Source organism: Camponotus floridanus, unplaced genomic scaffold, assembly GCF_003227725.1.
Source record: "Camponotus floridanus strain SB8 unplaced genomic scaffold, Cflo_v7.5 scaffold142, whole genome shotgun sequence".
NCBI classification, from domain to species: Eukaryota; Metazoa; Arthropoda; class Insecta; order Hymenoptera; family Formicidae; genus Camponotus; species Camponotus floridanus.
The window spans coordinates 311,912-328,366 of record NW_020229262.1 but is presented as its reverse complement, the minus strand read 5'-3'; the positions used below and the strand labels follow the sequence as shown (position 1 = coordinate 328,366).

Below are 16,455 nucleotides of genomic sequence, written 5' to 3'. Positions count from 1 at the left end.
CAAGCGTGCAAGGCCAAGTCCAACACGTCGCGTTATCTCCATTGGAATTTTTAAACATCCTCTCCCGACCTAAAGGCAGAGGGAAGATCTAAATTCGCGCTCGCATGAATGCAAACCAAATTAATACATCGACTTCTCTTTTATAATTAAGCATTAACAAAGTATTCTCTATTAATATTATACTATTATCCAGTATCATATACCTCTATATACATATATATGCATACTATATGTGACATATGAACTGACTACATATACACATATGCATACATATTTTATAACAAAATCCAATAAAATAAAAGTAGAGACGTAATAAACAATCGTCAGGACGAAAAATTAACATATATTAATAGATAAAAATATACACCTTTATATATGCATACAATATGTAACCTATAAATCGAGTAAATTTACATATACGCATATATATTTTATAACCAAACTCAATAAAATAACGGTATAAAATACAATAAATACGCGTCGCGATAGAAATTGACACATATATATATTAACATGTCCAGAAATCTCCCTATATATATGCATACTATACGTAATATATAAATTGAATAAATTTACATATACGCATATATATTTTATAACAAAACTCAATAAAATAAAGGTATAAATACAATAAATACGCGTCGCGATAGAAATTGACACATATATATATTAACTTGTCCAACAATATCCCTATATGTATATGCATGCTATATGCATATACATTTTGTAACAAATTTAACAATAAAACAAAGGAGGAGATATAATAGACTGCTACCGCGACAAAATTAATCAGCACACAAAACATATATATATATATATACTACGAATATTAACAAATAATTAATATTAATAACCCCAAGATTTTATACAATAATTATTAATCTTATACGATGATTATTAAATACGATTCAGTAAAAACTTGCTGAAATCAATTTTCATAAGCAATATGCGAATACATATCTATACATATATATATATATATATATGTGCTAATATAAAAGTCGCCCAAATGAAAATCTTCAAAGAATAAAATATTGTCAGAATCAAAAGACCTCTTGAATAAAAGATCACGGTAGAGCGTGCAATGAATTCTTCGAGCACATCCGTCGTGATCATTCTTAGAAGTAAAACGAGCCGCTTTTTCATACGTTGTTCCGAGAATTGTAAGAATAAAATTTCTTTTAGCGACATAATAACTATTAAGCGAAGCGATAATTAATTTCCATATATTCTTATTGTAAAATTTATTATAATAATAAAGGCTTAACGCATTAGAATTCATTAAAATATTATTCATAGACTTGAGTAATCATTAAAAGTCGACTTTGAAAATTTTAAAATATATACATATAAAACCACAAAAATTCTAATTGTTAAAGCCTTTATTAAATAAATAAAAATATATCTTGTAAATGATAAATCTTAATAATTAGTCTTAAGATAATTATTAAACCTGGAAATAATACGTGTAATATGCCAATTTAAACCACGTAAACGAATTTTAAAAGGTAATTCATTAAAAAATATTACTGTTACTAATGTGTCTTATAAAGAGAAAGAATGCAGTGAGCATTCTTCGAAGGACATCCAGCATATCTATTTTTAGAAAAAGAGATAAGCCATCTTCGCATCCGTTGCGTTAGAATCTGCAATCCAAATGCTAAATTTTTCTTTACTAATTATTACTAATTATTAATTTACTAAATATTAATTAATCACTAATTATTAATTTTAACTATATACGCACCATTGTAAAAATCATTGTAATAATAATGGTTTAATACATCAGAATTTACCAAAATATCACTTAAAATTTAAACAATTGTTATAAATCGAACTCAAATTTTCTAATAACATAAATATGATATTATAAAAAATTCTGATTGTTAAAAATCATTATTAAAAATTATTCTAAAATTATTTAATAAATCTAAGACGCAAGACTTGCAATCCCTACCACAAAACTCTCACCCACCACATCGCAAACTCATAGCAGGAAGGGATAGCTCCAGCAGCCGACCCACCAATCACCAAAAAGGCCCACCTCTTCTCCCTACCATTAAACATCGAACCAGAGGAAGGTATATAAGGCCGCCGCCGCCGCCGCCGGTGTCTCTCGTGTGTCTCTGCGCCATTAACTCGCCTGTGTCTCAGCTCTCTCTACGCCCATCAGATCTCCAGCTCTCGAAGAGGAAAAACTTAGAAGCCTACCGGACACCTTAACTTATTCGAAAATAACTTAGTCGCGATTTTGATTTTTCTTTCGGGACTTAGTCTCAATCTCTATTAAGAGAGCTGTATCAACATTAACACTTTAATAAAGTGCTACCATCCAGCAACCTCTGACTCTTTGGCCATTCTCTGCGCTGCCTTGCCACTTCTTCAGGTTCTCACCGAGGTCGAGCAACCCAGGGAAGGAGCAGCGGTGCCTGTATTCATCCATTGATCCCGTCATCCGGTAAGGAAATAATAAAATAATAATCATTCTTAATCAACCTTGATAATAACTTCGTATATTAGGTTGATTTATTCTAAATATATTGACTATTTTCCCAGAATTTTACCTGTCCGTATACAGACTTTAAATTTTTCTTTCGAGTTGAATTATTTAAATTTCAACCGATCCTCTGAGAACGCTCGAAGCGTATCCTAGAGTGTAGCGTCGTTCGAGTTAGTCACTCGATGTGCATTGAGTAGCAAATTCTACTCCTCTGCCGCTTTCACGGAGAGCTTCTCTGAAAGAATTTCTCCGTGGATCCTGTGCCGCTGTGACGTGACGTCTTGCACATCGATACTAGACTCAGAATCTAAGACTCGCTCCTAGAGGATCTGTCGAAATAATAGAATTTATGCACTGGCTTACAAGTTAACTATCAAAACATTTTATGAATTTTATACTTATCTGAAGTAAGCCAGCCGCTCTCACCCGTATCCTCGTCTGTATCCTTGAATCTCCAGACCTCTCGGTGCAGCCGCATGCTCCTGGAAATTCAGTATATGCTAGATAAATTATCATTCGTTGTACGACAATTTCCCCCGAATCCTACCTTTCCGTATACAGACTTTAAATCCTTCTTTGAGTTGAATAATTTAAATTTCAACCGATCCTCTGAGAACGCTCAAAGCGTATCCCAGAGTGTAGCGTCGTTCGAGTTAGTCACTCGATGTGCATTGAGTAGCAAATTCTACTCCTCTGCCGCTTTCACGGAGAGCTTCTCTGAAAGAATTTCTCCGTGGATCCTGTGCCGCTGTGACGTGACGTCTTGCACATCGATACTAGACTCAGAATCTAAGACTCGCTCCTAGAGGATCTGTCGAAATAATAGAATTAATGCACTGGCTTACAAGTTAACTATCGAAAACATTTTATGAATTTTATACTTATCTGAAGTAAGCCAGCCGCTCTTACCCGTATCCTTGTCTGTACCCCCTGAATCTCCGGACCTCTCGGTGCAACCGCATGCCCCTGAAAAATTCAAAATATATTAAATAAATCATTAATTGCTGTACCCCAATGAACTGTATCTAGCCGAACGTTTCAACCATGATATGAGAACAAGTGAGATATACTATCATAATCTACATTCGTTTATCTCACAATAATCCGTTAAGCCGTATTATTCGTCTTAACTCTATGAACCACCTTGCTGTGACTACATTTACCTTATAAAACCATTCATCTTAACAGGTACCTTTCTACGCATCATCGTAAGTAAACCCCTTTTGTGTTAAATCAATCGCATCAAACATACTAAATAGTCGTATTCCCTCGGTAGATGGTTAACCCCCGCCGAACTTCTTCCGTTGGACGCGAAATTCCCCTCCGTGCCGCGGGTATACGCCGCAGGCGTGCCTCCCGGTCGGTACTTAGGCTCCCTACAGCTCGTCAGTTGTTTGCCGACGAGAACGACTTAACAAGCAGAGTAACAAGGTACTCTCCAGTGCGTAGTTTCGCGCCCTCCCGTGCATACCCTTATCGTCCTCCCCGAAACCCTCCAGCGGTTCTTCAAGAGGAACAACAGCCCAGAGCCAGGCCGCCATCGCCCAATTACTCCCCCATCCAGGATTCATCTAATCCCAGCTACTCGCCGGTCAGGACACCGGAAGATCTTCCTTCCATACCGGAAGAACGAAGACCCATAGAACAAAGCACAGAAACTGAGGCTGGTCCATCCAACCCAGGTCAAGTTCTGGATCCCCCTGAACCAAATTTCTACCCGGAACCAGAGGACCTAGTCTTACCAAGCAGTATCCAACCCCTCGCAGGACTAACAGACGAAGATTTTATCGAGATCTACGAATACTTGCAGCGAGATAATTTCTTCAACAACCGCGAATAATAACCATATCTAGATATCGCCTTAGAAATGCTATAGAGAAGAACATTAACTACATACACACATCTATACGTATAACGATATACACTATCTACAACTGTCAAATAATAACAACAATAACAATAATAAAAAATTTGTAAAGCTCTAAGGAAGTAAACTAATAAAAGAAAACAGATCAAAAAGGATAAATTGGGTCAGGTTCAACGCACCTAATTTATTTCCCATCGTCAATCCCTCTCCTGAAAGAAGCGCAAAAGATTCTTAGTCTCTCGGCGTCCTAGGGTATAGCCGGCTTGGCAGGTTGCCCTGAAAAAGAAATAGAGAGAAGTTACAATTGCGTAACAAATAAATACGTGAGAAGTTACGATCGAGACGTAACAACGAAATCTCAAAACGTAACATAGTTCATTACATAGAAGTCGTTTCTGGCACTGCGCAGAGAATTTCGTTTTTGATTCAATGCATGACATTTGGCAAGGTATTGCACCTGTAATTCTTGAGTACGTAATCAAACATTTTATTAAGAGAGAGAATAGATATAACTTGACTTTGACTGAGCTAAACAACCGAATACAGATGTTTCAGTATGGTATGCCAGAAAAGAAAAATAAGCCGTCACTTAATTTTACTCTCAATAATTTTTACAATGGTAACCCGATTCAGCAGAAAGCTGTGCAAACATGGTGTCTTTTGAGAATATTTCCTTTCTTGATTTCTGATAAAGCACCTAAAGGAGACGAATACTTGCATCTTGTTCTTCTCTTGAATAGAATTAGTGAAATAGTCTTTAGTCCTATCGCATCATCATCTCAAGCTTCTTACTTACAGGACTTGGTATTAGAATTTGTCTCAAGTTTTAAGGAACTATTTCCCAATGTTGCACTTATAAACAAGTTCCATCATTTGATGCATTATGTTTGATAAAGTCTGGGCCACTTAGATCCATAATATGTCTGCGCTATGAAGCAAAGCATAGCATATTCAAAAAATATGGAAGTCAATGCTGCAATTTCAAAAATTTACCTTTGGAAGTCAATGCTGCAATTTCAAAAATTTACCTTTTAGCATGATCCGGCTGAGTCAAATTTCACAATGTGTCATTTGGGGTTCTGGCGATGCCCCAAGAAAGAAAATAATCTGTTCAAAGGAACAGACAGTTCTGGTTAAAAATTGTCAGGGTTGTGAGTATTTGAAAGTAGTTGGAATAGCAGACAATGTAAACGTATTTGAAACATTAAAAGTAGAAATATATGGTGTTCAATACCGAAGTGGGTGGCATGTTGCTGTCAAGAGTGGACGAGAAACTGAATCAGGAAATCCTGTGTTTGCTAAAATAATGAAAATATATATTTATGAATCCGATAGGGTTTATTTTCTGTGTTGTGAATGGAAGACTCTGGGTTATGAACGTTCTTTAAATTCTTTCAGTGTGGCCTCAGGCTCAAATATTATTTTAATATCGGCTGATGACTTAAAGGACACGAAGCCTTTTGCTTTATGGCGAGATTATTGTAGCACTGGAAATTTTATAACTTTGCGTCATATCCTGATTTAATGTATAGAAATAGTTTTTAGAAAAAGTTTAATATAGGAGATTAAATTTTTATTTAATTTTTTTTTTATATAACTGCTAAAAATCTGTACAAAATGTAATATTTTAAATTAAATGAAGCCTTTAAATTAATTAAGTTAAGGTGCAGATTGGTAGATTTAACTTTTATTGCAGTATTTTTTTGTAAATGTGCCGATTACTTTCCCGGTTTGTGTTTTATTGGATTAAAAATTAAGAATTAAATTAAAATATAAAAAGGGAAGAACTAGTCTTTCTCAAAACACTTGTTATTAGTTTGCGCATTAGAGCTTTTGTTATTCTAGGTTTAACAGTAAGATTACCTATGGAATGTCAATCAAAAAATTTCATTCAGGCTTCTATTCTGTAAAATGTTATACAGATCCGATATTATTAGAGTTTAAATTTAAAAAAGTCAGCTAATGTTTTTTTGTCAAGTGTTGCAGATTGAATTGCTTTGTTTTTATTTAAATGATATGCCATATTTTAAGTTGTTAAGTTAATGAGTGCATTTATCTTCGGTGTCTTATGATTTCCCTACTAATACAATATCACACTACTTGTGTTTTCTTGTTTGTTTTGTAAATATTTCAGCAGATAGAATAAGTGTTGGTCCTCATTCATTGTGAGCTTATTAATTAAAACTGCTCACGGTATATAGAGTTTGTGTTTGGTGTTTAAACTCACTTTAAATATTAAGAGCTTAAAAATAAATTTCACTTTTGCATGCATTCACTTTTGATATTTAATATTTACCTTAGTTTGTTTCGAGTAATAGATGTGACGTTGTGATAAATCATGAATAAGAGTAACTGATTCTTGATTTGCTATATTTCAAGGTAAGTGTGTACAGCTTTTCCTTTTTTTTAGAGGAAAAAGCTACTGGTACAACTCTTCCTTTTTTTTCGGAGCAAGATTTAAAGGAAATTGGAGTTAATGAAATGGGTCAACGGAAGTTGATAACTTATATTGTTAAGGAAAATACCAATGTGGTTAGTATTATATCACGTTGATTCATATTAATACTTAAGAGTCAAAGTTAATACATCCTTTTATCAGCAGGTCTTTAAGATTGACCCACCAAATGCATTAGATACGGATGCAGGTCCCTCAACATCAAATTCTTATTCAACAAGTGAATCGGTAACAACATTTCTTGTTTTGGCAATATTACGCTGTTAATTGTGATTAATTCCACTCCAAAAAGATTTGGATTGGACTTATCCATGTTTAATTTATTACTTTCAATATAGGCTCAGACTGAACAAATGGAACTGGACGAAACGGATGCTGATTCAGCTGTGACAAACACTACAGTTAATGTAAGGCCTGGCATTAATCGCAATTTTCTATCTAAAAGTTAACTTTTTTTATTATTAGCCCTCATTTATATATAATTTACAGAACAGCAAACCTATTGATATTAAGAGATGGATTGAAAAGCATTCAGAACAGCATAAAGACTTAATCAAGATTTTGCAATCAAATAAATTTACTAATAAGCATCGAAAAGATTTGATAAAGATTGTAGTATCTGAAATGTGCTCAGAATGGGGCAACATGTAAGTACATAATCTTTTCTTTTATTTTTTTGTTCATCTTTTTATCTGTCTTTTGTAGAATATTAATTGTTTTTATATTTAGGTATCCTTCCAAGGAATATAAGTTTAATGTTGCAAGGGCCATTGTATCCACATTTCCTATATTATCATCAAAAATTGAAGGGCGTTCTCATGTAAGTAATGGTTTGTGTGCTGTCAGAATGGTTTTGTTTTAAACGTTCTCTTTTTTAAATTTCTAGGAGAGTTTCTACGACGAAGCTGTTGGAGAGGGCTACCTTGAGTGGCGACTGAAAACTATAAGAAAACATTTACCCAGCAATGAGAAGCGCAGGGCACCAACAACTTCCACTGAAGCACTAAATAAAAAGAGGAAAATTTTTAGGAAAGAACCGTTTATAAATAGGTCACTATTAACTGAATCTGTCCTCATTGAAAAGGTATTTAGTTGACAAATAATTAAAACTAACTGTACACGCAATTTACAAGTTATTTTCTTTTATCAGATTTCTGAAATGAAGTATACAAAACCAACTGATTCCGTCAAGATTCAAATTGAACGTTTACTGTATGAAACTCGATCAAATAGGCATACCGAAATCAAATCTTCTGAGAGTATAACAGTTTCTGATGTATTAAAAAAATATCCTCGCCTTAAAAACTATGAAGGTGAAATGGTATGACATAAATTCTTTTCAATTGTCTTGAAAGCTCTTCATTATTTTCTTTTATTTTTTATTTCTAATAATGAAAAATTTGTCTTGAAAATTATGGCAGATTGATAATGAATTTAGAGACATTTTTGAGAAACACGACGTGATGTTGGCAAGATTTCCCACTCATTTCGCCCCACGTATTATTGCACATTGTAAAAATGTAGCACCTCATTTGCTAGAGGAATTAACTGACTTTGACAGTGAGTAGTGAGCAAAGCATTTTCTATTATGCACTTTTTCAAAAATTTAATTAATGAGAATTTTTCGTTTCCAGTTAATTTGAAAGCAATTGTAATCTTGCATGAGTTGCTGCCTCCTCCCAACCATTCAAATGTTAGAAAAGCACAGGTATATATTATTTTTTTTCTTTTAATTCATAGTTACTTGAGACATTTTTATACTTCATTATATATTCTTAATATATGCTATACTTCATTATATATTCTTAATTAATTTTCAGAATAAAGCTAGAACAAAGCGAAGCGATGGACAAATGGCCACAGCTGCTCGTATCGTCTCAGTTCCACATCCAAGTCTCTTGCAGTTCATACCTGTAAATAAATCTTAGCAAACAGATTGAAATAACATATTTATTGTTCAATTCTGAATATCTTCTGTTTCCTTTCCGCAGACAAATGAAGATATAAATGCTAAAGCCTTACAGAGAGGCTCTTTGCAAAAGCAGCCATTTCTACTATGTTGCACAAACATGGACCAAAGGAAAGGTCCATTCTTTATCCAAGTTGAAACTCATTTGTTTCCTGTGGGAAATAACCCTTTGTGTGCCTTCGATAGACTCTTTGAATTGCACTATATGTTCGATATACATTATGCAGCCCCTCTTCTAAACTTCTATAACTTTTTTGAATCCATTGTCTACAATGGACTCAATACCCCCAAGAGCTGCTGCGATAGTTTAAATTCAATTTTAAGTGTAGTAGAAATTCAGCCAGAATCAGCAGAAATCATGTTTGAGTAAGTTTACATAATTGCTTCAATTATTTATGTATCTAATTTTTCATTTTAAGAAAATACTAAATCATCTCCTCTTTGTCTTTTCAGCTCTGATTCAGAATTGGAGTCTACAAATTAGATATTATCCCAATGTTAAAGCTTTGTATTCATTTACTTTTTAATATGCCCAACACAAAGTATTTACAAGCATGTGTGCGTTAAATTAGAGTTTTCAATTTTTGTTATGCATATATTAATTTTAAGATTTACTTTTTTTGTATCTTTTTATTTTTTAATTTCACCGTGTATCACCCATTCTTTTTGTTGATATAGTTATAGTTCCTATAGTTTTCTTAATAATAATTCAGTATCTGGCAGTCAGAATTAAGTTCATTTTTTTTACTTTTGATACTATTATTTAATAATATTGTTTTTTTGAGACAATTATAAAAATAATTAACTCGGAAACACTACTTTGTGCGAATTATTTTTACATACTATTCTCTCGACTAATTTTATACTGAAATATATTTAAAAAGTAATTTTTATATAAATATATTATGCAATATAATGTCTCTTCCATATTAATCTTATTTTTTCAAAATTCTTATCTTTTATTTAATTATAATGTTTTTTATTTTTAGACTGAAAACTTCAAAAATTGCTCTAAAATTCAAACATAATTCGACAGACTCTTGATAAATATTTTGATAAAGACATATTTCTTTCTAAAATATCTTTAGTTATATATTACTATCAAATTTTTTGTATAATGAATAAAATAAGTAGTATTTCTCATTAAAATATTATTTATTTTATTATCTAATAAGGCTGAATTTATGAATTGAAAATTAATAAAGCTGAAAGTCAAGTGGAGGCTGTAATCTATAGCTAGCCCTGCCCTTTCTCGCAGTAAGAATTTTTGTTTTAAGCCATGTCATTTATTTTATGCATATAAATTTGATTACATTAAAATTTCTTTATAATGCTTTTTTACTCTATTTATAATGCTCTTTTACTATTTTTTTTAATTCAAAGATTATAGTTTTATGATTTGTGCAGCATTTTTTATTGTTTCTTTTTTATAGTTTAAATTATACTTGCTAATTTTTTAGTAACTTTCGCAAGCTTATTTGCTTCACTCTAGTGAATTACCGTAAGAAATTTCGATGCTGTATACTCGAACGAGAGTAACTTCACTTTAAGAACGAGCAAACAGCAAAATCAGACATCTGAAGAAGGGACTATGATCGGAGTGCAAGTTCACTCGAATACACGAGTCACATTTCGCTCGAACGTACGAGCGATCTAATCGCTCGAAATATCGAGTCAATATTCACTCGATAAGATATGTTCGATTTTCACTCTTTGCTCAAGTGAATTTTCACTTGATTAGAGTGATATTTCACTCGGAAAAATTTAGAGAGTAAAATTATTAACTGTTGATATAACAACAAGTGTCAATAAAACTGTATTGGAAACACAGTCGACTCAAAAAAGACATAAAAAAAAGACATAAAAAAGTCAATCTACCATCAGTGGACGACATAAAAAAATTGTATAAATATTTAGAAAAAAAACGAATTGAGGCTTTTAACATGCTACAACAATCTTTTTTATATTGCAACTGGCTTTCTTTGGCAGAAGTGACACTGATTTCTATACAAGTTTTTAACAGACGACGAGCAGGAGAGATTGAACGTATTCTTATCACAGATTTTCAAAATTATGAAAGACTTAACAAAAATATGTACGGCGATATTTATAACTCATTATCACAAGAGCATAAAAAGATTGCTGAAAAATATATAAGATTTTGTATAAGAGGTAAATTAGGACGTACGGTTCCTGTTTTGTTATCAAATGCTTTATTTGAATGCATTAATTTAATTATAAAATATCGGAGGGAAGCAAAAGTATCTGAAAAGAATCCTTATATTTTTGGATTACCCGGTGATAATAAAAATAGATATAGATATCTCAGAGCCTGCGTTTTGATGCGAAAATTTGCAGATGAATGCAATGCAATTCAATCTAACTCTTTACGTGGTACAGTGCTGCGAAAACATGTGGCAACATATTGTATACAACTAAATCTCAATGATATTGAGGTCTCAGATCTTGCTACATTTATGGGGCATTCTGAGAAAATCCATAAAAATCATTACAGACAACCATTGGTAACAAGAGATATACTAAAAATTTTTCAATACTTGGAAGCTGTCCAAGGAAATCAACATTCAAGTGATGAATCCTCAACAGAAAGTAATTTAGATGACGAATCGCTAAATGATCAATTAAAAGAGAACAGCTTTGAAATGGAAGAAAGAGAAAATATATATTTAGGTAATTATATGTCTATATTTTTATGTATGCATATATATATATATATATGCTATATATGTTATTTATTTATTTATATATAATTTGATTAGTTATAATTTTTAATATAATATTTGTATTATTGTAAAACAGAATTTTTGTCCCTATTTAAGCTCAGGACTCTTTTATTTCAATAAAAATATATACGATATGAAAAGGTAAAATAAAGAATAAATAAACGAGCAAATTTATTAAATTTTACAAATATTAAGTTATATAAATGTTAGGTTATAATTCAAAATGTATTTTATTGTAATATAACATTTAGATTTGTTCATTTACTGGCCCTTTTCGTTTCCATATTGTTGACATCATAGACATAATATATTTAGATCATGTGTTGAAGAATGGGAGCCTAAATATATGTAGAAAAGGATTCTGTTCGTATTCTTTTGCATTCTTTCTCGCACGTAACATAGCGCTATACTATGTACGAGTGAAAGCGAACGTAAGAAGTACAGAACAGTCCTTTTCTATATACACCTTGGCTTGTTTAATTCTCTTTCTCTATTATATATATGATGTTTGATTAATTATGATATAAAATTTGCTTGCAAATCAAACTGAACAGGAAATTCGTATATTCTTTTTTTGCAAACGAAAGTTATACTTAAAGTTTATGCTTTAAATTGTGAAAGTTGTATATTTTAAATATTCCAATATTTATTATACACATTTTAATATTCAATACTGTTGATTAATATTATTGAAATATTTTTTTACTTTTATATTCCAATTTCATATTCTATTTCGTATTTTTACATTTTATATTTTGTATGTATGTGTATAGTTTATGTTGATAATATACTTAAACTTAACTTTTTACAATGTTAATATAAATTATTCCTTTCAGATACAAATTTATCTAAATTAAATCATACAAGTGAAAATTCTACAGAAAAACGGAAACGATCCAGTAAATATTTTATTTTCTTGAATATATGTGAATTTTTATGCATCTTTACAAGCTGTATTTTAATAATATACTGTTTCTTTTATAGCATCTCCTTATGGAAAAACAAAAAGAACCCGCTGGTCTCAAGAAGAGCAAGAAACAGCACTTCAGGCATTTGCTAAATATATGCAGGAAAAGAAATTACCATCGTTAAAAGAGATACAAGAAGTTAAAAAAAAATTTAATTGTCTTACTAGACGTACGTCGCCACAAATTAAAACGTGGCTACATAATAAACAAAAAGCTGCACGAGCATAATGTAAGTATTTATGTTAATAATTACAAATATACGTTGGATATATATTAATAGTTACAAAACTTTTAAAATCAATCGACGCGGTAGCGTCGCGACGCCAAGTACATAAAAAACAAGTACATAAAAAATAGATCCGAGCATTGAGAGTCACTGTTTTTAACGCGGCGCTACCAAGTACCTTATCCGGAATTTTAGGTCTAAGAAATTTTCAATTAAAATATTTCAAAAACTAAAGCCGTAATCATAAATCTAACGATACTTTTATAACATAATATGTATACAAGCTTTTGATTGCGACCAGTTTGAATAAGATTGGTGCAGTCAATCCCGAGAAATAATGACCGCATATCAGAAATGTGACATTTTATCGTTTTCCTTCATTTCCAGGTTCAGATTCACGTACATATGCTCGCACGTATACACGCAAAGCAAGTTTGTCCCTCAAGGCGCGTTTGCAATACTCATGTACGATTATTCGTTCGAGTGTGCAAATACGGATATGCGTAACATTGTGCGTTAATTTTTTATTTTATGATATTATATTAAAACGCAATAATATATTAAAACGTAATACAAGTAGTATTCTCGTCAAGATAGAGCGCATATCTTGGCAGGAAGCGCGCATTACGACTCTTTGGCCAACAATTGGTCCTTGGTTAAGTCGGACAATGCGTAAATATCTCAGCGCAGATCTGGCGCGTGATTGGTGGCCACCACGTGGTACTCCGGGCCCCAGGATAGGAAGAGAGAGGTTAGTGTGAGGCTGGAGATCGGGTGACCCGAGAAATAATGACGGTGCGAATTATACACGTATCCAAGAACACCGTCGATCACGTAATTAATGCCGTCTCCCGAGTCAGACCCTGGAGACGGCATTAATTACGTGATCGACGGTGTTCTTGGACATGTATATAGTTCGCAGTAGTGATATAGGGGGAGTTCTAACTCAGGTCCTCTCAGGGGGGGTGAGGCGCGCGGGGGATTACGGAGGCGCGGGGGAATGGATTACGGAGGCGCGGGGGAATGACGTCACGCGGGACGGAGGGGATTTCGGCGGCGGCGCGTGTTAGATGTTTTACGGCAATATTGTATTACATGTCCGATTGATAAAATATTTATAAACAATATAAACAGCGGTATTCCTTAAGCAATATTGTATTATATATCCTAACGCGTTGGAACATGTTTTTGCAAAATAAAATGGCTCTCGCGGTACACCCCACCCCCACCCCACCCCCCTCGCCCCCAATATAGGTATCCACCCCCACCCCCACTCCCTCACCCCCGATATAAGTAATTGTAGATTCTTTCCCCGTTCGACGTATGCTTATCTCTCTCATTGAATTACGCAGCATGAGAATTTATAAACAATATAAACAAATGACACCTCCCAGAATCGTCCTCCGTAATTTTTTCTCGGAAGGAATGCAACGCGTATGAGCGCCGATGTTCGGCTGCTTTGCACCCTTGCTTTCGCGGTATATCCCTCACCTCCGATATAAGTAATTCTAGATTCTTTCCCCGTTCGACGTATCCTTATCTCTCTCTCATTGAATTACACATCATGCACATTTATAAACAATATAAACAAATGACACCTCCCAGAATCGTCCTGCGGAATTTTTTCTCGGAAGAATTTTTAACGTATCAGCGCCGATGTTCAACCTTTTTATAAACGCAAGCAAACGCAGAAAAAAGTACACCACGATATAGTAAACTTAAAATTCTTTATTCATGTTTTTACATATTTTTTGTCTTACGTATTATATGGATTAAAAGCTAAAGCCGCCAGCTCGCAATCGACGAGTTGATGCTTGTTGAAAGCGTCACTCGCGCGTATTACATTTGATACTTCTTTAAGATCCGTTACAGCGGACGCGATATTGGAGAATTGCGTAAATTCGACTGTTTGGATAATTTTATCTAATCGATCAAAAGTTACATCTATGCATTGATCGAGATCGAACATACGATGTAACGTCGATTCTACCATCATCATGCATACGTTCGAAGATTCGAGACTTATGAGTTTAGCGTCGTTAATCGTACGAACTCGCACTGTTAGCGGTCCAACGCTTATAAAATTATACATGTCGTGAGAGTCGTTCCGAAGGAGATTTAGAATATCGCGACGTTGCTCGCAGAGTCCCTTCCATGTTTCGAGAGATAATATCAGTCCCTTTCCCCGATGATCTCCTATAATAATCTCCATGTAACTCGGCGGACCCACGTTGATACAGATTTCGAGGAATTTGAATTCCGTAGCTGTCAATGCGTATCGTCTGCCTAGTATACGAACCGCACGACGCTCCGACGAAATGCTACGGGAAAAAATTAAAATTAAGTAATACTAATAATACAATTTGTAAAAAATAGAAAAATAGAAAAATAGAAAAAAATGTTAAACGAAACTTACTCGTCGTATTTGTTCTCAAATGATGGAGTTTTATCACGACTCGGCACGTAATTATTCACGTGTCTTCCGATACCGCCACTGCTGCTACCGCTGCTGCTTCTTTCAACGTAGTACATTTCTCTGGGAGGTTATGAAAAGTGAATCCACGAGCGGTTAACGCGACACTGGTCGTACAGGAATTAATCGATTATACCCGACGCTCATTTATTAAAAATATAATGTAGTGGTGGGGGATCAATGTTTCTAACGCATTGGAATTTAGGAGAAGGGGGAGGCGGTGCTCGAACAAAAGAATTCTTAGAAACGCATGTAAAGGATTAGGGTGGGGAAATAAAAGAGATAACGCATATGAATGTTTACATATTTTATTTTTATCGCAATTCTTTCTGGCGTCGCGACCACCAGTTAAATATTTTGAATACATTTTGTAAGGCGCAATTCTTAACATGTTTTCCACATCGCATACTATTCGTATCGTCTAATTTATTTAGAGCATCGATATCTTCGTAATCCGCATCCAAGGTTTCAATAATACAGCCGTTCCCCGCATCGTCTAGTATATCGGCCAACCATTTTCGCTTTTCAAGTCCTTTGACGTACACGACGGACGATTCTTCTTCTTCTTCTTCTTCGTGTATCGTACCAACGACAGCTGTTGTAATCGCACGCTGAGCCAAGCCATACGGAACGTTTCCGTCTTCCCATTGTAATCCGTGATGATTTCTAATCAGCCATGAGACTTGTCATCGCTCAGATTTTGTAAGCGTGTGCCACGGTACGGGACTTGCGAAAAAGTAATGCGATAGAACGTATCCCTTTCTCAAGATTGCCGCTTCCTTCACGACAAAATTTTTCCCAACGATAAATCCTTGCAGATCCACAAACGTTGGTACGGACATGACGAGATCTCTCTCTCTCTTCGATACGCCAGTCGAGAGGAACGGCAAAACTCTAAAACCATCTCGCAAGACTTTGATTTATATCATGCTCCTCTTTCCCCTCTCTCTTGCGTCGATGTTATCGCAAACACTTAGGTGATTTTGCGTACAACGTTGGTCAACGGATTGTACTGGATCACGCGATCGTGTATGATGAGACAGTACGCAGTGGTATTCGGCGGCACGTTCTCCTTACACTCGAATTCCAATCTCACATCCACGGTCGCGCTCTTGACCGATTCGTTTTGTCGAGAACAATCGATAATCACGAACGGACCGTAAAGTTGAAACATCCCGACGAAGAGACTCGGCTCGAGATACTCGTATCCATAATAATTCTTGCAGAAGCGCATATACGTGTCGTACAGAATG

At 34.1% G+C, this 16,455-nt stretch overlaps 1 protein-coding gene across 1 annotated transcript; it reads left to right on the top strand.

Annotated features, from left to right (window-relative positions):
* Positions 1–2,347: 2,347 nt before the first annotated feature.
* LOC112637204 (proline-rich extensin-like protein EPR1) lies at positions 2,348–4,345 on the top strand. Its single transcript, XM_025406420.1, has 3 exons — positions 2,348–2,458; positions 3,689–3,708; positions 3,777–4,345. Exon 3 carries the CDS (start codon positions 3,777–3,779, stop codon positions 4,338–4,340), a length of 564 nt encoding a protein of 187 aa, XP_025262205.1. The 5' UTR covers positions 2,348–2,458; positions 3,689–3,708; the 3' UTR covers positions 4,341–4,345.
* Positions 4,346–16,455: the final 12,110 nt, after the last annotated feature.